Source organism: Muntiacus reevesi, unplaced genomic scaffold (genome assembly GCF_963930625.1).
Source record: "Muntiacus reevesi unplaced genomic scaffold, mMunRee1.1 SCAFFOLD_226, whole genome shotgun sequence".
NCBI lineage: Eukaryota > Metazoa > Chordata > Mammalia > Artiodactyla > Cervidae > Muntiacus > Muntiacus reevesi.
Window position 1 is genome coordinate 46,703 of NW_027077926.1, and position 23,741 is coordinate 70,443.

Consider the following 23,741-nt stretch of genomic DNA (forward strand, 5'->3'; position numbering starts at 1 on the left):
ACTTTAATATTGCAGTGAAAGTGTCAGCTGCTCAGTCGTGTCTGACTCTTTGCAACTCCATGACTGCAGCCTGCCAGGGCTCCTCTGTCCATGGGATTCTCCAGGCAAGAATCCTGGAGTGGGTTGCCACTCCCTTCTCCAGGGGGATTTTCCCAACCCAGGGATCAAACCCAGATCAAAACTCTCCTGCATGGCAGGCAGATTTTTTACCATGAGCCAGCCCTATAAAATGACAGGAAGGATAGGACGCGAATTAAATTTTCTGTGTTGTTGTCAGTAATAATAATATACCTCCTGTTCTCATCAGGAGGTACACATTCTCTTTAAACACTATAAGTGCAACTAGTTTGATCTTTAGGGGAAATTATAGGTAAGACAGTATCCAAAAGGTTAGCATGATATAGCTAAATTACCTCTGCCTGTCACAGGTTAAAGAACATTTAAATGCTGGAAGTTCACATCAGCTTTTTCTAGATAACAAATCTTAAATGCCTTCCTATATTCACTCAATGAGTGATCCGGGGCCTTGATAACCAGCAGGGAGGAACTTGCCAACTATCATTCAAATCATATCTACAAAGGTGGTCATAAATATTTTAAAACCTAAGTCAACTAAATAAGACCTAGACCCATTAAGGATAAGATCTTTTACAACAAATTAAATAAAACAATTTATTGAAGTCTGGACGCAAGATAAGCTAGATTTACTAGCTGACCTTTTATTCATTTAAAGAACAAAATTAGCTCTAATTGCATTAGAATGGAATCCAGTAAATTTTCCCCAGTCTTCTAATGTGGCATCAGTGTAAGGACCGCTGTAATTGTTTACAAGTAAGATGGAAATGCTTTGATTATAATCTTTCCACTTGTTTTACTGGGTAGTAAAAACATTTCCCAAAACCTGAAGCCAGTTTTTCTGACAGCATACTATTTTTTTTTCCTCTTGGATATACTGTATCTTTGGCAATAGTCGACAAACTACCATGCGTCAGGGGAAGAAATCAAACTTGGGGATTTCATCTAAACTTTAGCTGGGTAAAAAAGAGAGAGTGCTCTAAGAAGGTCAAGATCCTCCCAGTCTGGACAATATCAGAAAAGGGCTGAAGACCCAAGCAGAAAAATGTTAACGACCTGCTTCCTCTTGGAATTATAACTGAGATATATGGGTTTGGGTCTGCTGAATTTATCAATATAAGTACAAAAAGTAGCAAGAATAATGGATACCACCCACAATTTGTGTTCTCATTGTTCAGCTGCTAGGAAATTTCATGTGTCACGGTACCATATTTCACTAGCATTAAAAATAAGTTATTTGCCATAGATTTTAAATACAGTCATTCTTAAGTTTTTTATTCTTATTTATTAATTTTTTGTGGGGTCACTGTTTTTGTTAGATAGTTTCTCATAGAGGCAAAATACCTATGAAATGTTTCTGTGTCAGCGGCAAGTTAACCAGGGCAAAACAAAGAAAACTATCAACACTTTTCAATCTTTTTTTTTTTTAAGGAATCTTTTTTTTTTTTAAATCAAAGCAAACAGTTTTACTGCGAGAGAAACAAATTAAAAATAGAAGAACAAAAGGCCTTCCAAGTCTGACTGGACGATGGTCTGAAATGTTCTTGAACTTTATTTCTAGAGGATTATCTTTTTTTTTTTAAACAACAAGCTCCCTTGCTCTGCCTCTTCAGCACGCTTTTATAAAAACATGAACTTGACTGCCTTTCTCTACATAAAAGAAAAGCATATCAATCGTTTCTGCCTGCCCCCCCACCCCCCACTTTATCCCAGTGGGTGTGCCCTTCTCTGCTGGAACCTACCAGCCCTCAGCCAACAGGGCTCCGCGCCCTCCCACTGGGGCTGGCTCCAGGATGGGTGCCAACAAAGGGTGTTGTCAGGTGGGGGGCTGGGGGGCGGGGGGGATTCAGCCTATGAGCACAGAAAGAATCACACTGGCCAAGAGCAACCAGGACCATCTCTGCCTCCACACAGAGGTCAGATGGAGAAAAAGAAAGCGGGCAGAGTCTTAATGACACTTTGAACCTTGGTTAAAGTCACCTTGCCTAAAGTCAAATAAACTGCCTTAACCACGGTTTGAGCTAGTTTGATTAGGGTTTCTGTTACTTGCGCCCAGAGTCCTGACTAAGAGAAAGCATGAGAAGTGTTTCTTTTTTTTTTTTTTTAGTATCTCTACTAGTTTATTTCTTTTTTTTCTTTTTCATTTATTTTTATTAGTTGGAGGCTAATTACTTTATAATACTGTAGTGGTTTTTGTCATACATTGACATGAATCAGTCATGGATTTACATATATTCCCCATCCCAATCCCCCCTCCCACCTCCCTCTCCATCCGATTCCTCTGGGTCTTCCCAGTGCACCAGGCCCGAGCACTTGTCTCATGCATCCAGCCTGGGCTGGTGATCTGTTTCACCCTAGATAATATACATGTTTCGATGCTGTTCTCTCGAAACATCCCACCCTCGCCTTCTCCCACACAGTCCAAAATTCTGTTCTGTACATCTGTGTCTCTTTTTGTTTTGCATATAGGGTTACCGTTACCATCTTTCTAACTTCCATATATATACGTTAGTATACTGTATTGGTCTTTATCTTTGTGGCTTACTTCACTCTGTATAATGGGCTCCAGTTTCATCCATCTCATTAGAACTGATTCAAATGAACAGTATGGTACTGGCACAAAGACAGAAATAGAGATCAATGGAACAGAATAGAAAGCCTAGAGATAAACCCATGAACCTATGGACACCTTATCTTTGACAAAGGAGGCAAGGATATACAATGGAAAAAAGACAATCTCTTTTAACAAGTGGTGCCGAGAAAACTGGTCAACCACTTGTAAAAGAATGAAACTAGAACACTTTCTAACACCATACACAAAAATAAACTCAAAATGGATTAAAGATCTAAATGTAAGACCAGAAACTATAAAACTCCTAGAGGAGAACATAGGCAAAACACTCTCTGACATAAATCTCAGCAAGATCTTCTATGACCCACCTCCCAGAATATTGGAAATAAAAGCAAAACTAAACAAATGAGACCTAATGAAACTTAAAAGCTTTTGCACAACAAAGGAAACTATAAGCAAGGTGAAAAGACAGCCCTCAGATTGGGAGAAAATAATAGAAGCGTTTCAACTGGAGAAGGGAGGACTCTTTATGAAGCACCTGCACGGCGCGTGCTCCGAGGCTACACCCTTGGACTAGGGGTTGGTGTAAGAAAGAGTCAAAGGAAAAAATGCCTTTTATCTGCTGTAAAAGCTGCTATGGAAGACGGCTATTTTGCCATCAGGTTCCTATGGAAATAAAGTTTCAAATTTAGCATCTTGAAAAACATTGTCTCTCCTGAGAAACTAAGGGGTACCTTCTCTTTAAAAAATGTATCTCACTCTGCCCTTATTGCTAGGAAGTCGTGATCATATCTGATGTATAAATTTTCTTTTTTCCTCACCTTGTTCTTGGTTTCCTAGTATTTTCCAGTATCTTTATTTTATGTTTTCTAAGTCACTCTTAAATTTATTTAAACTAGAAAAAAGCTACATATGAATAAACAACATTTTAAGTGTAGGAAAATATGCAGAAAGTGAAATAAAAATAATTTGCTATTATTTTTCTAAAGAACCTGCCAGTAAAATACCACTATACACATTTTACCTATTAAGTGTCTTTCAGTTAAATCTGGTTACATAAGAACATAAAATGCTTACTTTCTTTAAAAATATTTTAAATGGTTACTTTTGTAATTGTGCATAGTTATCCTCTATTTCTGGTTGTACTGTCAAAAAGAGTTAATCAGAAAAGTTTGGATCACGGAAAAGACAGCAAATATCTATACTTACTTTACATTTTTAAAGGTTAACCATTTATTTTTCAGGATTAATGAGCAAAAAGTTTTAGCTTCCATTTTTATGGTACATATAGATAATTTAGAAATTAAAACTATTAAGCAGCCTCGGTTCAAGAGGAAGGGGACATATGTATACCTTTGGCTGATTTATGTTGATGTTTGGCAGAAACCAACACAATATTGTAAAGCAATTATCCTTTAATTTAAAATAAATAAATTTTTTAAAAAAGAAGCCTCCTGCTCGGCATAAACTCTATAAACTGCAACAAAAAAATGAATTACTTACAGGAAAAGGAAAGCATCCAATTTTCAGCACTTCTGCTAAGAGAGGTCTGATTAATGAAAGAATTTCCTGAATTGTAAGAAATCTGATAATACTCACGGCCTTGGTGACAAAGTGTTAGCAGAAGGAAAACTCTAGTTGCCAGCAGTAAAGTAGTCACTGAAAAATAGTTTCGCAAATTGTGTGCATTTGGGGAACAGGATTAAACTTGCAACAGAGAGCATCTATTGTGTCCTCTAGCCAAAAGGAAATTTAGACTTATTAATGGTAATGATACTGTTTTCATGAAAGCAACACAGAACGATTCTGGGTCACTTGACCAAATACAGTATCAGGTGTTACCTGGGGCAATGATTGAGCATGACTGGATGTGTGTACGCCAAGCTGCTCAGTCGTGTCCGACGCCTTGTGACCCTTTGGACTGTAGTCCACCAGGCTCCTCTGTCCTTGGGATTCTCTGAGCAAGAGTACTAGAGTGGACTGCCATTTCCTCCTGCAAGGGATCTTCCTGACCCAGGGATTGAACCCGCAGCTCTTATGTCTTCTGCAATGGCAGATGGGTTCTTTACCACTAGCGCCACTTGGGAAGCCGGCTGGATGTGTGGAGGGGCCCAATTCATTACCTGTCCCTGGTGAGTGCTCTGAACCAGGGCAGCAGTGCCCTGAGAGCAGGACCAGCTCCAAACTTCTCCAGTATAGCAGCCCCACCAACCAGACCAAATGATACTGCTGGCAGGACAGCCACTCGGCCCTGCGCCCCTAAAAGAGCCACAGGACAGATGGAGAAAAGGACAGACCCATCTCCCCAGCGTCAGCGAGAGGAGAGCCTAAAGAGACATGGAGAAACGTGAGGCGGGGAAGACTGTGTAACCCCTAACCGCCACTGTTACCCTCAAATCTTTACATACAAGGGCCTTTCCTCTTAATACTTTACCAATACTTTAAGTTACCTTTTTAAATGAGATGCTCCTTTAATAGAATTTTGAGCTTTATAAATATAACCACACATTTAATGCTCTGCATGTCTCTTCTGACAATCCTGTCTAAGCAGTCCCACCCCTCAGATGCTCCCTTGCTTACACCACTGTGTTCTGTTTATGTCCTTCATAGAAATGACTAAACGCACGGATGTCACAAGTTAGCCCAGCTTTCCTAGGCCTACTCAAAATAAATTGACTCAGTAAATGACAAGGCTGGGGCAACAGGTAACACGGCGACTGTGCTGCCACCTGGCCAGCCCATAGCGCCTCTGGTCCCCAGGGACACTGGCCGTCCCTTCTGGCACCAAGTCTGGGGGGCCTCAGCAGCAACCATACTGACCTGACCAGTAAGACGTCAGGCGCTGCTCCCAGGCCAGCTAAACCCACCTGCTCTCTCGGCATCAAGGCAAAGCTTGGCCGTTAGGCCAGACTCAGTTATTCATTGATTTACTTGAATGCATTGCTTCTTCCCCTTCACACCACCCCTACAATCTACGGATGCTGAGACTGTAACTTCAGGATCAGTATCTTAGTTTCCTCTTCAATACAGACTAAGGGGAACTCTGGGTCCTCATTCCTGGGATACCTGTTAAAGGAATCTGAGGTGCCTGGAGAGTGACCTTGAACTTTAACACAATCAGGAGGTGGCACTGGATCCCCACAGACCCTTCACACCACACTCAGCAGGAGTGTTCAATCAAGGGAGACAAGGGCCTTCTGTCTGGCTTCCAGGAACAATAACAGAGAAGAGAGGAAACAGTCTAACCTCAAAGCACTTTCCTGGATCATGGGTCAGAGGCATCATTTCTTTATGTAAGATTTAGAAACTAAATATTGTCCTAGAGATCTTCCAACAAGAGGGTATAATTTGAACCCTGTAAAGTGTTTTCTTTTTCCTATGGTTTCAAAAGACTCTACTCTCTGCCTGTTCTTCAGAAATAAACAACTCTTCCTCCTAGACTATTCAACCCCCCACTTTGAGTCCTAGTCTACTCATTAATTCTACTTCAAAAGAGCATCATTACAGCCCCAGGTGAATACAAACTACATAAAGGCATGTTTATATGAAGCTACCGTCTCTTTTCCATCATTACTGCCAAGGAATAAGCCATGATCCCTATGCTACAACAATAAAAGATTACTTTTAATTTCATATAATTTTCAAGTGTCATAAAGTGTTATCCTTCTTTTAATTTCTTTCAGCTGAGCCATAAAAAACACACAGTGGGATGGACTGGCCCATGGCCATAGCTTGTTGACCACCGATTCAGATTTAAAAAAAACAAAAAACAGAAAGACCCCTCCTTACTGATTATGTTGTATTTTATATAAAATCCTATTGCTCATGGCAAAGGGGCTTGTATAACTCAACGAAGCTATGAGTCATGACATGTAGGGCCACCCAAAACAGGTCACAGTGGAGAGTTCTGACAAAACGTGGTCCAGTGGAGGAGGGAATGGCAAACGGCTCCAGTATTCTTGCCTCGAGGATCCCCGTGGACAGAAAAAAATGGTAAAAAAAATATGACACCAGAAGATGAACCCACCCCCCCCAGGTGGGAAGGTGTTCAATATGCTATGGGGAAGAGTGGAGAGCGATTACTAATAGCTCCAGAAAGAATGAAGAGGCTGGGCCAAAGCAGAAGCGATGCCCAGGTGTGGACATGCCTGGTGGTGAAAGTAAAGTCCGATGCTGTAAAGAGCAATATTGCATAGGAACCTGGAAGTTAGGCCCATGAATCAAGGTAAGCTGGATATGGTCAAGCAAGAGATGGCAAGAGTGAGCATCGATACCTTAGGAATCTGTGAACTAAAATGGACTGGAATGGGCAAATTTAAATCAGATGACCATTATATCTACTACTGTGGGCAAGAATCCCTTAAAAGAAATGGAGTAGCCCCCAAAGTCAATCAAAGAGTCCGAAATACAGTATCTGGGTACAATTTCAAAAGTGACAGAATGATCTTGATTTGTTTCCAGGGCAAACCATTCAACACAGTAATCCAAGTCTGTGCCCCAACCTCTGATGCTGAAGAATCTCAAGTAGACCAGTTCTCTGAAGACCTACAAGATCTTCTAGAACTAACACCAAAAAAAAGATGTCCTTTTCATCATAGTGGACTGGAATGCAAAAGTAGGAAGTTAAGAGATAACTGGAATAACAGGCAAGTCTGGCATTGGAGTACAAAATGAAGAAGAGAGAAGGCTAACAATTTTGCCAAGAGGACACCCTGGTCATAGCAAACAACTTCCAACAACACAAGAGACGACTTTACACATGGACATCATCGGATGGTCAATACTGAAAGCAGACTGATCATTTTGCATCAGTATTCAGTTCAGTTCAGTCACTCAGTTGTGTCCGACTCTTTGCAACCCCACGGACTGCAGCGCACCAGGCTTCCCTGTCCCATCACCAACTCCTGGATTATTTTGCATCTTTGCAGCCAAAGATGGGGAAGCTCTATACAGTTAGCAAAAATAAGACCTGAGGCTGACTGTGGCTCAGATCATGAGCTCCTTATTGCAAAATACAGGCTTAAATTGAAGAATGCAGGGAAAACCACTAGGCCATTCAGGTATGACGTAAATCAAATCCCTTAAGATTATATAGTGGAGGTGACAGATAGATTCAAGAGATAAGATCTGGTAGAGAGTGCCTGAAGAACTATGGATGGAGGTTTGTAACACTGTACAGGAGCTAGTGATCAATACCTTCCCAAATAAAAAGAAATGCAAGAAGGCAAAGTGATTGTCTGAGGAAGCTTCACAAATAGCTGAGGAAAGAAGAGAAGTGAAGAGCAAGGGAGAAAGGGAAAGAGCTAACCAACTGGATACATAGTTCCAGAGAATAGCAAGGAGAGATAAGAGGCCTTCAATGAACAATGCAAAGAAATAGAGGAAAACAATAAGGTGGGAAAGACTAGAGAGCTCTTCAAGAAGCAGAAGAGATTAAGAAGAGGTGGCAAGGATACACAGAAGAACTATACAAAAAATATATTTTAATGACCAAGATAACTATGATTGTGTGGTCACTCACCTAGAGCCGGACATCCTGGAGTGTGAAATCAAGCGGGCCTTAGGAAGCCTTACAACAAACAAAGTTAATGGAGGTGACAGAATTCCAGATGAGCTATTTCAATCCTAAAAGCTGAAGTTTTTAAGGTGTTGCCCTCAATATGTGAGCAAATTTGGAAAACTCATCAGTGCTCACAAGCCTGGAAAAGGTCAGTTTTCATTCCAATCCCAAAGATGGGCAATGTCAAGGAACATACAAACTACCATACGACTGCACTCATTTCACATGCTAATTTCACATTTCACAACGTAATGCTCAAAATCCTTCAAGTTATGCTTCAGCTGTATGTGAACTGAGACCTTCTAGATGTACAAGCTGGGTTTAGAAAAGGCAAAAGAAGCAAGCGAAGCAACTGACAAAGAATTAATCTCAAAAATATATAAGCAGCTCATGCAGCTCAGTACCAGAAAAATAAACGACCCAATCAAAAAAATGGGCCAAAGAACTAAACAGACATTTCTCCAAAGAAGACATACAGATGGTTATCAAACATATGAAAAGCTGCTCAACATCACTCATTGTCAGAGAAATGTAAATCAAAACCATAATGAGGTACCATCTCACACTGGTCAGAATGGCCGCTATCAAAAAGTCTACAAACAATAAATGCTGGAGAGGATGTGGAGAAAAGAGAAACCCCTTACCCTGTTGGTGGGAATGCAAACTAGTACAGCCACTATGGAGAACAGTGTGGAGATTCCTTAAAAAACTGGAACTAGAACTGCCGTACGACCCAGCAATCCCACTGCTGGGCATACACACAAAGGAAACCAGAACTGAAAGAAACACATCTTCCCCAATGTTCATCGCAGCACTATTTACAATAGTTAGGACACGGAAGCAACCTAGATGTCCATCGGCAGACAAATGGATAATGAATTATCCAGGAATAGCTGTATAATTACTGGAATTAATGTTCCAGTAATAGCTGGAATATTACTCAGCTATTAAAAAGAATGCATTTGAATCAGTTCTAATGAGGTGGATGAAACTGGAGCCTATTATACAAAGTGAAGTAAGTCAGAAAGAAAAACACCAATGCAGTTATATTTACACATATATATGGAATTTAGAAAGATGGTAATGATGACCCTATATGCCAGACAGCAAAAGAGACACAGAAATAAAGAACAGATTTTTGGACTCTGTGGGAGAAGGCGAGGGTGGGATGATTTGAGAGAATAGCATTGAAACATGTATATTACCATATGTGAGAGATCACCAGTCCAGGTTGGATGCATGAGACAAGTGCTCGGGGCTGGTGCACTGGGATGACCCACAGGGGTGGGATGGGGAGGGAGGTGGGAGGCGGGTTCAGGATGGGGGACATATGTACACCCATGGCTGATTCATGTCAATGTATGGCAAAAGCCACTAAAATATTGTAAAGTAATTAGCCTCCAATTAAATTAATTTTTAAAAAAGATAAAAATTCACCAAAAAAATTTTTTTATTAGAGTATAGTTGATTTACAATGTTGTGTTATCAATATCAATTTATATTTCTAATACTGGTGAATGGAAACACTGAGAAATCTTGTTCACATAAATATGCAAACAGAAATGAAAAATGATTTGTTATAGTAGGGACACTCAATTCTTTGAATTTCTTCTGAATTAAATGGCAAAAATGAAAAAAAAAAAAAAAAAAACACACAAAAAAGAAAAGGCAGAGGAACCAGAGATCAAATTTTCAACATTCTTTGGATCATGGAGAAAGCAAGGGGATTCCAGGAAAACATCTACTTTAGCTTAACTGACTATACTTCACTGACTCCACTAAAGCCTTTGACTGTGTGGATCACAAAAAACTGCAGAAATTCTTAAAGAAAAGAAAATACCAGGAAACTTTACCAGTCTCATGAAAAACTTGTATGTGGGTCAGGAAACAATAGTTAAAACCTTACATGGAACAATGAACTGGTTCAAAATTGGGAAAGGAGTACATCAAGGCTGTATACTATCACCCTGCTTATTTAACTTATATGCAGAATATATCATACGAAATGCCGGGCTGGATGAACCACAAGCTGGAATTAAGACTGCTGGCAGAAATATCAACAACATAAGATATGCAGATAATACCACTTTAATGGCAGAAAGCGAAGAGGAACCAAAGAGCCTCTTGATGAGGGTGAAAGAGGACAGTGAAAAAGATGGCTTGATACTCAACATTTAAAATACTAAGATCACGGCATCCAATCCCATCACTTCAGGGCAAAGAGAAGGGGAAAAAATAGAAGCAGTGACAGATTTTCTTTTCTTGGGCTCCAAAATCACTGCAGACAGTCAATGCAGCCACAAAATTAAAAGACACTTGCTCCCTGAAAGGAAAGCTGTGACAAACCTAGACAGCATGTTTAAAAGCAGAAACATCACTTTGCTGACAAAGGTTCATAGAGTCAAAAGTATGGTTTTTCCTGGAGTCATGTATGGATGTGAGAGCTGGACCATAAAGAAGGCTGAGTGCTGAAGAATCGATGCTTTTGAATTGCAGCGTTGGAGAAGACTCCTAAGAGTCCTTTGGATTGCAAGCAGATCAACCCTGAATATTCACTGGAAGGACTGATGCTAAAGCTGAAGCTCTAATACTTTGGCCACCTGATGCAGAGAATCGACTCTCTGGAAGACCCTGATGCTGGGAAGGATTGAAGGCAAAAGGAGGAGTAAGCAAAGGATGAGGTGGTTGGATTGTATCACTGACTCAATGGACAAGAATCTGAGCAAACTCCAGGAGACGGCGGAGGACAGAGGAGCCTGGCGTGCTGCAGTCCATGGGGTCGCAAAGAGTCAGATAGGACTTAGCAACTAAACAACAACAACGTGTGACTTGAACCTCTTTTTCTTTCAAGTTTAAAATGTAATATATTTCACTTAGTTTACTCCTTTGTTCATTATAAGTATATATTCCCTTGTTTCTGACTTTGGTCAAATGATTGATTACTCATATGATATGGGAGTTATTTCCCTAAATATCAGAAAGTTTACATTACATAATGTTATACTTTCAAGGACAATTTGTCTAGACTGTCTGGGTACTATAATTTCCCTAATACTGGACATTCTGTTCCAGAGTCATAGAATCTATTTCTCACAACTTCCAATATCTTAGGTATATGAGTGATCTATTGAGAGGAAAAGGAATTAGTCAACCAAATAACTGAAAGATGCTTAAAGGCAGATGTGATGAATACTACTATCAATGCCTTTCTAAAAATCTTATTCCTCTAAAGGAATAAGCAAGCCGAACTTATATGTGTAAGGAAAGGTGAAGTAATGGTGAGTTAGGACAAAACTGGAATAAAATATGAAAGGGTAGGAGAAAAGTATTTGTCCAGAGATAGGTAAGAGTATCTTTCCTTCAGAGAAATGAACCCAAGGACAGGAATTCTAAGGAGATGGCAGGTACAGGTGCTTCGGTTGGGTCCCTGTGCTAACTAGCTCTCTGCTCTCTAATGGCTGAGGGATAAGGACATGATTAAAATTTTTGTAGGGAAGGTAGAAGGGCATCAGTACAGTATTTGGTTTAAGAAGAGCTCAATCTATGGTACTTTTGTTCCATTTTCTAAGCTTGTCAGTAATACCACAGCCTACTGTCTGGGTCTCTCTTGGCGCAACCAGAACAAGCAATGTGGAAATTACATAGATAATTTAGGCAAGAAAAGCACTCACCAGATTTTCTTCTTTCAATCGTCAGAATACACACTCTCCTAGAAGGCCATGTTTGCCCTACACCATCATTCATCGGAATGATGCTGGACTTTTTCTCAGTATTACGTTTGGAACCAACAGAAGCAGTGGCTGCATAAAATACACACTACAAACTCTAAGATGGAACGAACGATGAGAATGCAAAGCAAACTTCCTGTTGTCTACTCTACCTACTAAAGAAACAAGTTCATGGCTCCTACTTTGATCTTTATGGTTAAAAATGGGATGAAAGTTAAATGCCTTATAAACCTATTTTCTATATAACATTTGATTGCTTGTGATGTAAACTAATCCATCTTTAGGCTTTACTGGTAAAAATACAGTTGTAAATTTGTACTCTGAGCTTACAAAATTCACTGAAATGATGCATAGTATGATTTTTAGATGAATGATTTTCAACATGATTTGCAAAAAAAAAGATCAGTGTTCATCACCTTATTAGGATCACATAAGAGCATTGTAAGCCTTAATTCATATCACAAAAATGAATAAAAGAAGCACAGCCAACAAATTTACTTTGAAGAAGGATAGGTAGATGTGATGATTCCAAGAAATTAAGAAAATAAACAGTAAACGCCATGTCTACATTTCCAGTTCTCTCTTAAAAAAAAAAGGATGGATAATTCAGACTTCAGTTGTCACTGATACAGTGCTTGACCAAGCTTTAGGCATTATCCTTGTTCTATATGCACAGAATAAAACCATGTGCCATCTGACCAAGAAGAGAATCTTCATTCTTTGTCCTGCTGACAGAGAACACACGTTTGAGGAGGTTTAATACTACGTCCACCTGGGTGTAATGTGGGCAGTCAGTCCATTCAATACAGTTTCTTATTTTTCAGATAACTGGGGCCTCACAAACCAAGCAGAAACAATGTCCTGTATTAGTCTTTAAAAGAGAAGAACTGGGGCGAGAGGGCTGGAGTTGCGCAGAAAGGCTCCTATGTGCTGAATAAAGCAGTAAGCATTTACTCTGAGAAAGAAACCAATACACGTTTGAGAATGAAGCCTTCTCGGAATAGAGCCTGGCTGCACACGTCAACACTGGAGAGATCCGCGAGTTCTAACCCGCCAGGGAAGAGGAGGAAAAGGTACGTTCAATCTCTGGCCCTCAATACCGAACGTCAATACTTACATCTTGTCTTGGCCGGCTCCAACTCTGAGAGTCAGTCTGGGGATAACGGGGCTTGGCGCTGGGACCACGGCCTCCACTCTGATCTGGGGAAGACAGTACGTCAGAGTCAACTACGCTTTTCTCGACAGAAGTGCTACCTCCCTTTTCTCCTACACCTGCACCCCCACAGACTCGACAGGCTTCTGAGTTTCAAACGTGGCTGAGGTGCTGGAGGTAAAGCTACCTGGGGCTCTTTTGTTTTCATTTCTCAAGGACTCAGGCATCATGAGAAATTCCCCAAATTTTAAACACTTTGAATATGGGAGCTATTTCTGTATTTGCTTAGTTTTGATTAATTTCTCAGAATTTTTAAACAAGAATTGTTGCTTCGGTCATTCAGTGGAACAATTACGTGACTGTCAGATTTAATAAATAACAGGAAAAAACTGCAGCAGGAGCTCCATTATAAGATAAAATTTATGGGTCTTGAAAAATGTTAAACTCACCTTACGTTTATCATGCCATATAGGAAAACCGACACACCCAGTGTAATTACAGCACTGAACTGCTTCATTTTTTGGCTAATAGAAAAGTGATCTAAAATAGTGTAAGCGACAAAACATATTTACTTAGAAAGGATTCACGGTGAAGGCAGTGACTGCTGAGTAAGTTGAAGATACCAGCTCGACTAGCTGAGCTAATAATCAAAAGGGAACATACAAATGAACTATGGTGTTGAAAGGACTTTGTCACGATTTCTGACTTGAAGATCTCCTGTGGTAAAATCAGTATTTTAACTGGACAAAACGAGAATCATCGGCACCACAGTTTTTCAGCAGGTTTTACGGGCATTCTCGGTGGGGTGGTTTGCTGCTGAGTGGGTGACCCACTCAGCTACATGCCAACATCCCTGGCTCGGCAGGAGGACGCTGCTAGTCACTGCGACAGCTGGTGCCCGCCTCTGGTTTATGTATTTCAACCTCAAGAGAAGTTAAGAAAAGAAGTAGTGCAGTGGTTCTCAAGGGAAGGAGTTTATAACACACTGCTCAATATATTGCCATTGGCCAAAAAGTTCATCATGGTTTTTTCCTATGATGTTGAGGAAAAACCCAAAGGAACTTCTGGGTCAATCCAACTTCTGGGTCCTATCTCACAGAAACAATACTTTGCACATTGATCAAACTGACCTTTTTTTTTATATGTTTTAATCTGACCCCGTCTTGAGTTTTTTTTTTTTTTTTTTAATCCACGGTCACTTCAAGATCTATGACTTCATTCATTCTCTTGAGCAGTGCATGACACACAGGTGGTACTCAACCAACATCTGTTGAATGAATCACTCATCCTCCAAGCACCCTCAACTCCCTGCCTCTCGGTCATTTCACCATTTATCCTGGACCAATCTGAAATCATTCCCCAGAGCACTAATTCCAAAGAAAAAATTTAAAACTGCTCCAGCTTCTGCCATCAAAACTCCAATTTCATCTGTGCTTTTAAGACTGTCTGCCTATTTGGATTCTCTGCTAAACTAGATAAGAGTGGAGACCATGCCTGCTCTGTGCATTGCTATTTCCCAGTGCCTGTTGTAAGGTAAGACACATAAGTGTTTAAGGTATATTTTAAGAATTAATCAGAAGCAATGATTTCAAACATTTACAGCTTTTAAGACCCATCCCATGATTTCCTTCCCCTTCTACTCACAAACCCCATAGGAAAAAATGCTGAAACCACTGGGCACACAACTCCTCCAATTCCCTACAAATGTCTGCACCCACGATTACACTACAGTCCATCACCTCCAGCCTTTGAAAGAAACTTCCTCCTTATTTGTGGCATCTTCACCTTCTCAGTTCATTATTTTCCTCCAGTGTTCTAACGCGCTCACTCTCATTTAAAAAACTTACCTCCCCTTTACCCTCTCACTGATGACACATTCCAGTCTTTACTTCATCTCCATTTCTCATTCACTCCTCACCCAACTTCACTCTACTTTCTGGCCCCAATAAAGTCACTCTTTCTAGACACTCACTCTTCCCTAATGTTCCTGTCTATTTCTCCACTGAGCTCTTCACCATGCTCCTTCCCTGACCCTAACAAAGTCCTCTTCTTTGGCCTGGCCTCGCTGGGTCCTCTCCTCTCGTCACCCGACACCGACTTCATTCACATTCACGGATTCAATTGTAAAAATTTTCAATATGTCATGTCTTCAAAATCATCCTCTCTACACCAGCACTGACTGGAAGTAACACCAGAATATAATGCTGTCTACTGGACACTTTCAATTAAATACTCTAGAAAGATTTTACCACATCTAAATCTTATCAGTTCCCCCACAAAAACCGGCTCCTCTAAATGGTCTCACTTTTGCCCGATTCTTAATCCAGTGGTTTCCACGAAGCTTCAGGGACCAAGGGTCACTGGGGTGGAGGCAGAGAGAGACCCATGGAAAAACCTCTGTATTCACTTTCTCTGATTCTTTGAACACCGAGGTCTATATCTAACACAAACCAGAGGACCAATGGTCTAGCTTATTTTGTAAACAACTAAGGTTTCTGTATTTTTCTCACCATTCTGGGTTACCTGTGGGAAAATAAATATGTCCCAAGCAAACAAACATTTATAAAACACTTAATTCTTGCCAGGCATTGCATTTGGTTATTTTTCAGATGTTCTCATTCAGGTTCTTTAACAAACAGGTGGGGTAAGTATTATGGTTTCCATTTTACAGAGAGAATGATCATACACGAAGCAACCATTTTTCCTTTCTTTCTGTTTCCTTTTCCTTTTCTGTTTTAAGGTCACAAAAGTAGCAAAACTAGGATTGAATATAGTTTTTTAATTCAGAGAATGAAAAATTATATAAAGTTCCTAAATTTCTTCAATTCTAAAATATTTTAGGGTCTCACACATACACTCATAAGTGATCCGAGTATTAGAAGTAATATTCTATATTCCTTCAACCCACAATACTATTATTGAAACCCCTTAAGCTTTATTAAAAAATTAAAGCTGCTTGCCCTATCTTTAAAAAAATATTCTTTAGTATCATTATGCTTCTCACTTTACTCTGGTCCATTCCTATGACCACACTGCACAATAATTACAACTTACTCGCATTGCACTTCACAAAGTCTGTCCCATACACACAATCCCGTGTGATCTCCATAACTCTCTAAGCTAAGTGTGGAAGGAATCATTACTCACATGTAACTGAGGGCTCAGAAAGACTGAGTGGTTTGGCCAGAGTTACAGAGCTAGTAAATGACTGAAATTCAGTTCTCCGCCCCCAAATTCATCCTCTGTTTCACCACATTATTTGTGACTCTTTGCCACATATTTTGGGTCTTTTTTTATGGTAATGCTGATGTCCTGCAGGGAACTATTCAGTTTCTTTGTCAATGTCTTTTATGATGAGTGACACATACTTGTGAGATGGCTAGGGTAGAGTATAAAATACAGTTTTTCCTCCTATGGGAAACTAACTAGCTCATATGGAAATTGAGATCAATGTCGGACTCACCTCCATTCAACTAAACTTGCTGGCTTTTTGAGACTGACTGCAATGACTTGGCAGGACAAAAAGAATCAAGGCATCGTCTATTTACAACCTACTATTTAAAAAAAATTAAATGATACAATATGTAAAAGCAAAAGAAAACAAAAATGCAGAGCTATTTTAAGAGTCAGATTAAAAATGGTATATATGTGCCCTGAGGACAACAGATATTAAGTAGAATTGCTGAATTAATGAACGACTCGGAACCTGTTACCTCAGCTCAAAGTTTTCCCTGTAATTAGGGTGACTACCCCATCCAGAAAGAACTTTGACAGCGAAAGTAGGAGCTGTTATTTATACCATGTAACAGGTGTAAACTGGATTGTCCCAGGCAAGCCAGGACATATGGCAACCCTACTGAAAAATAGTTAAATACTTTCATTTCATTCTTAAAGAGGTCAAAGCAGAGTTAACTGAAAGATAAAACTCAAGCAAGCATAGGAAAAGACTAGTAAGGATGCTAACAATGTCGACAGAGAAAGCACAGTTTCTAAATAAAAATTTCTCTCCAGACCTTTGTTCACACTGACTTTATCTGAGCAGCCGCCCAGATGAAAACACAGGGACGTTTCCTACAATCATGCAATGACTTCTCATGTGCCCATCCCATGGCAGTCAACACACTGGATGACAATGGCTTCGATTTCTTGAACAGGAAGACTGACACCATCTTTTAATGGCATGAAGCCAAAATCCAGGGGAAAGAGGAGCTTGTAAGGGTTAAAATAAAAGAAGAGTACTTTAGAGTGATGCTGAGAATTGGGGCGCGTGGAAGAGCATTTACAGTGGATTACTAAGCTTCCCAATTCACTAAAGAAGCAAAGTCCAGTAATATAAGACTCCTTTGTAGCTAACTAAAAATACATTGTCAGTGGATTTGTCCAGTTTTATGTATAAGCAATACTTCTTTCACCTGAACTAATACTAGTAGTCATATAAGCCCCTTATTGCCATGTGCTGCATTTTTTTTGCTAATCTTCAAGGATTTAGCTTCTTTGCCACATACCTCAGGGCACCAACTGATAAAGCTCTAACTCTCCATTTTTCCAGGACACCAGCAGTGCGGCCTTGCAAAAAATGAAAATCGCTCAAGAGATTTAAAGGGGAAATTTATTTTTAAAATCCTGACTTGAAGCAAAGAGGTGGATTTTTTAAAAGCTTATCTATAAAGAATCAGTTTAAATTTAAATTCTATCTTGGAACTCTTTCATGCATTCCAGCTTTAAAGTTTATCTTCTGACAGGGACTTTCTGCAAAGGTAATGGGCAGCTTTGTCAATATAATCTGGCCAAGTTTTTACTTTCTATTTTTTTAATGTTAAACTTCTTTTATTAAACATACACACACACACACACAAACCTAAATATGTGTGCCACTGGCAGCAAGTTCAGCCAGCACTGGTTCAGATATCTATCTATGCTAATATATCAGAAAAAAAAAAACACCCCAAAATAGTATTGGTGGAAAGCTGAATTTAATAACCTAACATTTTAGATGCTCAACTATGTCAACTGGTAACTACTCTGCTGTCTTTCTTAACAATGAAGGTCTTTACATTATTTCCATTCAGAAATATAGTCTAACTAACACCGATAAACTGTTTCAAAATTAAACAGATGGACAGAAGACCTGCAGTTGTGGTCCAGTGGGGACCACAAGTGGGATCCAGTGGGGACAATGAAACAGCATTCGGGCTCTTGGTAAAAGAGTTCATTCAGTTCGTGCCTCCATAGCCCTGGGTGTGGGCTTGAGGAAGCGTCTATAAAATCAAACAGACTCATTTACATGAAGTTACTAGTTTCCTTGTGGAACAGACAGTTATAAGAAACAGGAAGGGCCTATTCCCACCCCCCCTTCTTCCTGAGGTTAGATTTTATTTACTGAAAGCCCCTCGTTTCACTAGTGTATCATGGAAGCTGATGAGAACACGATGGAAATGAGTCAACAGTATACTTCCAACAGAAAGGTAAGACGCCGGGGACCTTTTGTCAAGAGGTGCTAACCGAGGAGACCACTCTTCAACCCCACTTAGTCTGACATACATGCAGAGAAGTCAGACTGGACTCAAGTGAGCGCAGCAGGCTGCCCCAGGGCACATGGTGAGGAGGGCTACAGTCACCCAAGTTGCCCAGGAGCCCAAGCTCACCGGCTGGAAAGGTCGGGGTGGGAACTCGGGCTTAACTCCAAAAACAGCAACGTTTATTAATTGTAAAGCCCTCCTGGCTGATTTTGGTAAGTTTTTATCTTTAAAAACTGCTCCATAACTATCAAAACTGATACAAGGACCTGATTACCTCTGTTAGGTGAAATCTGTGTGGCTTGTAACTGAGCCTCCAACGATGATGGTCTGAGGGACCGGTCCTTCCCAAAGGCAGGGGTCGTTTTACCAGCTAACCTGACGTGTTAGGTCCCCCACCATGGACTTTCCAGGCCTGAGATGGTGATGAAAGCAAGCATACTCTTGATTTGCTAAGGGCTCCTCTGCCAAGTTACTATGTACCTAATGGACAAGCGGCTAACTACCGTAAACATTTCAAAACGGGAAGTCAATTTTGTGTGTAAAGGACCTGGTTCTTGCTGGCTGTGACCTCAATCCTGGACAAGTCGTTCAGGCTGTTTCTCATCCATAAACATAAACATCCATAAACATGAGATATCTTTATGCCTCATTCATAAATTTTGATAACAATACCCATGTCACATGGGTGTCAAGGGAGAAACTAAGGCATGTGGAGGTGCTTTAAAATCTTCCAGGCACCACGGAAAAATAATGCAATAATAAAGCGATTTCAAAAATGGACAAAAAAAGAGTTGGATTTCTGTGTCTTGTTAACCTGCTGATGTTCAGTTATTAATTTCAGAATTTCCACTCTACTTCCTTCTGTTTTAGAATAATAGCCAAGGGGAACAGAGAAAGAATAAAGTTAGGCAGGAAAATGTGAGATTATCTTGGTGAGCTCATCAGCTAAACTAATTTTCCCAGTTAAGTCTGAAATGAAAATCAGTGCAGAAGGATGGATTATGGAGCTGCTGTAGGTCAAATACAGCACACTTTACCATATGGGAAAAATTACTGGGTATGATTTTGTAGCCAGCCTCAAAGAGGGATGCTCCCAGAGGGCAGGGAGAGGCTCTTTGAGGGTCTGTGTGTATGGCAGCAGGAATACTTGGACACTTTTTAAGAAAGTTTAAAAGAAATTGTCTGATCAACCAGTCAACCACTGTAATCCAAAGAATGGCGGGGAGAGAGCAAAGCTCCCAAGGCAGAGGTCACACCCTGTGCCCCAGGGCTCAAGGTCCTTCCCGCAGGATGTGTCGATGGATTCATCGGTTTCTTAGACTGTGTTCCATGGAAGCCTGAGCTACTTACATGGAAAATACTCAGCATTAGTTTCTCCCCACTAACCCACTAACCAGGCTGTCAGATGAGCCAGATACTCAAAAGACGTGTCCTCATCTTATTAAAGCAGAAAACAAAAGGATAAGACGTGTTACAGAAGGTAGAAGACAGGTATGACTTTAAATACTTGCAAAACGGCTCACCAAGCAGAGAGCCGCGTCAGGGAGCGAAGACCCGTGGACCTTGCTGTCCTCTTAGGAGGGCAGGGCCATGGTTTCGCCTGCTCTGAGAAAATGAGGTGCTGCCTTTTCCAGGTATCTGCTATTTGGGTACAGATCGGTATGCAGCAGACTTGATAATTGTAAAAAAAAAAAATACTATTTACAATTGAAGAGATTACGGATCTTTTTAAACTAGCCAGAGATTAGTGAGGCTAACAGAGATATGATGGCCTGTGGATTGGATTCCTCTCAGGCTATGAATTTTGAATGTTTTCTGGTGTACGGGGGCAGGGCAGGGCAGGGGGAGGCGGAGGCTGATGACTGGTTCATGGGTTTGAGAATTAAAATAAAGTTTTGTAAACACATTACAGGCCAGCTTCCGGTGAAGCCGCGGGTGATCTACATCGGGACGGACAGACCGCTCATTGCTGGCTCTGCCTGCGTCTCCCACCGGGACAGGGTGCAAAGGGGCCCCGAAGGTAAGGCGCTTACTTTCTCATGCTTGTGTCTCTCCTTCTCCTTCTCCCGTTTCTCTCTCTCTCGCTTCTCCTTCTCCCTCTCCTTCTCCTTCTTCTCCTTCTCCTTTTCTTTCTCCTTCTTTTTCTTCTTCTCCTTTTTGTCCTTCTTCCTCTCCTTCTCCTTGGGCTTCTCCTTCTCCTCGAAGAGCTTCTCGGGGAGCACGGGCGTCAGGGAGGGCAGCACGGCCGTGATGCGCATGGCGGCGGCGGGGCTGAACAGGGGCAGCGCCACGTCCTTGGGGGGCAGGACCAGCGGGGCCGGGGTGGCCTTCAGCTTCTCCTCGCGGCCTTTCTCTTTCGCTTTCTCTTTGTCCCGCTTCTCTTTGTCCTTTTTGCCCTTTTCTCGGTCTTTTTTCTTGTCTTTGTGCTTCTCCTTTTCCTTCCTCACCATCCCATCTTTCAACCTGGCTTTTGGATCCACATCTTCAAACTCTTTTATCTTAAACTTGTAGGGATCGGCCTCTTCGTCTTTGAGAAAGTCCTTCCAGGGATATTTGGCTTCCTTGCTGGCCTCCCTGTCTTTCTCCTTCTCCTTCCCTTTCTCCTTGTCTTTGCTTTTCTCTTTGCTTTTGTCCCGGTCCCTCTCCTTATCTCGCTGCTTCTCTTTCTTCTTCATCTTCGTCTTCAGTTCCTTTTTCAACTTCTTTTTGACATCCAAGGAGGCGGGTGGTTTGGGTTTCTCCTCGTACACCTTGTGCGAGGGCTCGGGGGTGGGAGGAGAGACCGAAGGGGAGGAAATGTAAGGGAAGCTGGGGGGCATGCTAGGAGGGGTCCCCATCTTGGCTTTCCGAACCACCTCGTCGATGGACGCGTCCATTGTCCACGAATTGTCCGAACTTGAAGTTCCGCCTGAAAGAGGCAGAGGGGTGGACCCGGACTTGGGGAAATTATTGGAGGAGGTGGAGGCTTTGGGGGTAGCAGATTCTGAACCTGAAATTCTCTTAGGGCTGGTAAAAATGTCTCCTTCTGATTCGGACCCAGAAGAGAACTCAAAAGGATCGGGCTCGCGTTCCGCGCAAGCCCGTGCGATCACGGCATCGATGGAGTCGTCGATGGTCTTGTCGGTGATGACAGCCTTTCTGAGCTGACTCTCATTGTTCAGTCGCCCAGCATCAGGCAGTGCTTGTATCTGTTTCACCTGAATAGCCTCTTTGCTGACTTTCTCACTTATTGTGGCTGAAGGAGTCCTGTTGGGTGTGTCAGGTCTGACAGGTACTTGGGGAATGTGAGTCATGACCTTGGGGCTCTTGGGGCTCTTGGGGCTCTTGGAACGTCCAGGAGATTTCTTTTCTTTGGATATAGTTTTTGGAGACCGAATAGGACTTCCGACCATGGCTGGTGACGGAATCATTTTGGGTGATTTCGTCTTCTGTCCTGGAGAACTGGTTTTAGTCTTTGTTTTGGGTGTAAACGACTTTGCTTCCAACGGTTTTGCAGTTGGCATCTGTGATTTTGCCACTGGCGCTAACATTGGCGGCTCTGGTGATGGAGGAGCTGGGTCCGTGCTGTCCTGGGTGTGGACGGGGGACAGCATGGGAGGGATCTTCTGGGGGTTCAGCGAGCTGAGCGGCTCTCGAGCCTCCAGTACCACCACGTCCAGGGCGTCCCCCTTGGTGCTCAGCAGGCGTGGCCGCTTCATCGCGGGCATTTCTTCAGCTTCCGGACTGTCCAGAGGTCTCTTACCCAAGAAGTTCTCATCATTAATAATCTCCTCATCCTCCAGCTCGTCGTCTTCTTCCAAGGGAACCTGCATGGCTTCTGCTGACGTGCCTCCATCTGTGGGCACCTGCTCCTCTTCTTCTTCTGGGGAAGGAAGAAAAAAGAAGTGTTATTAAAATATATATATTAAAAAAATACCCTAAGGATAAAAAAAAACAACGCTTCAAGACATGATTTCTAGGAAAGAAAGGAAATTATTGACAGCTGTTAGAGAGTAGAGTGGTTAAGTTTTCTAGGACCTTCCAAATACATGTGCCGTCTTTGTTTGAAGAGTGGCGACCAGTGACAGGAGACACATGAACTGTTTTCCTTCTGAGCGACATGGCCCTAAATGCAGGATCTGAAGTCTGCTAAGGATTTCCTCTTTGCCCTCTGCTTCCTGAATTCTTTTCCTAACTTGACTAAATACTGCCTTTCTCTTCTTCTCCTCCTCTTGTGTACATGCGCGCACACACACCCCTCTCAAAACCAAGAGATGGGTTAGCATGTAAACTGCTAACCTCAGAAATGACAGAAAAGAATACTTTTTAATAGTTCATATGCTACTTCTTTCTCCCGTCTGCTGACTTGAGGACAGCTACTTTGAGAAGTGGCGTGGTGACATCGTGACACTCAGCTTGGCCTCAGAGACGCGGTGTCTCCACAGGCGTGCGGGCATCGCAGAGCAATGGGCCCGAGGCACTCTCTCACCCTCTCGGAGGCTGTCTTCTCACCTCTCAAAAGGGGCTAATGTTACTTGTCCTGCCAACCTGACCAAGTTGTTGTGGGGTCATATTCTTTCCTCCCGCACAATATCAACTACGCCGCATCTACCATGCACGATGATAAAGGCTGAAAGGGCTACTGGAGGAAGTCAGGAATAAACCACAACCTAAAAGACCTTACAGTTCAGCGGAAGAAACCGTGTAGGTGGGCGGCATGTGGAAAGTGATCAGGACCGTAAGACAGACCAAGTGTCAAAGCAGCTCAAAGGAGAAACAGATTACCTCTGTGTCAAGACCGGGAGAAGACGACAAATGAGGCAGTGTTTTGGATATTTGGAGACTGGGAATGAAGAAGTACAGGATGAAGGAACAGATGACGCAGAGATGGAGGGGGGCACAAGGAAACTGTATAAGAAGCTCAGAAAGTATTAAAAAATTTATGATGGCTGCTTACATTTAAGTGAAAAAAAATTTTTAACATAATGCTTGATTCAAAGTGGGTCTCCACAAGCTAGGGTGGATTATTCCATTTCTGTTATTTTATTTTTAATGTTTAATTTTCATGTTTTTATTTCCAGTCCCTATTAACTTATATGCATCTAGAAGCTTTATGTCGTTTAGAAGAATATAAATGAAAAATAAAATACTTTAA

The 23,741-nt window shown here is 41.5% G+C and overlaps 1 protein-coding gene across 1 annotated transcript in view; it reads right to left on the minus strand.

Annotated features, from left to right (window-relative positions):
- The window catches only part of LOC136155246 (transcription initiation factor TFIID subunit 3-like), a 34,252-nt gene extending 11,787 nt beyond the window's left edge, over positions 1-22,465 (minus strand). The window contains exons 1-2 of the mRNA XM_065917085.1: positions 20,641-22,465; positions 13,053-13,135 (exon numbers count right to left, since the gene is read on the minus strand). Of these exons, the coding sequence (XP_065773157.1) occupies positions 13,053-13,135; positions 20,641-22,419 (1,862 nt within the window). The 5' untranslated portion in view covers positions 22,420-22,465. The remainder of the gene's footprint in view (positions 1-13,052; positions 13,136-20,640) is intronic.
- Between the last annotated feature and the right edge of the window lie 1,276 nt (positions 22,466-23,741).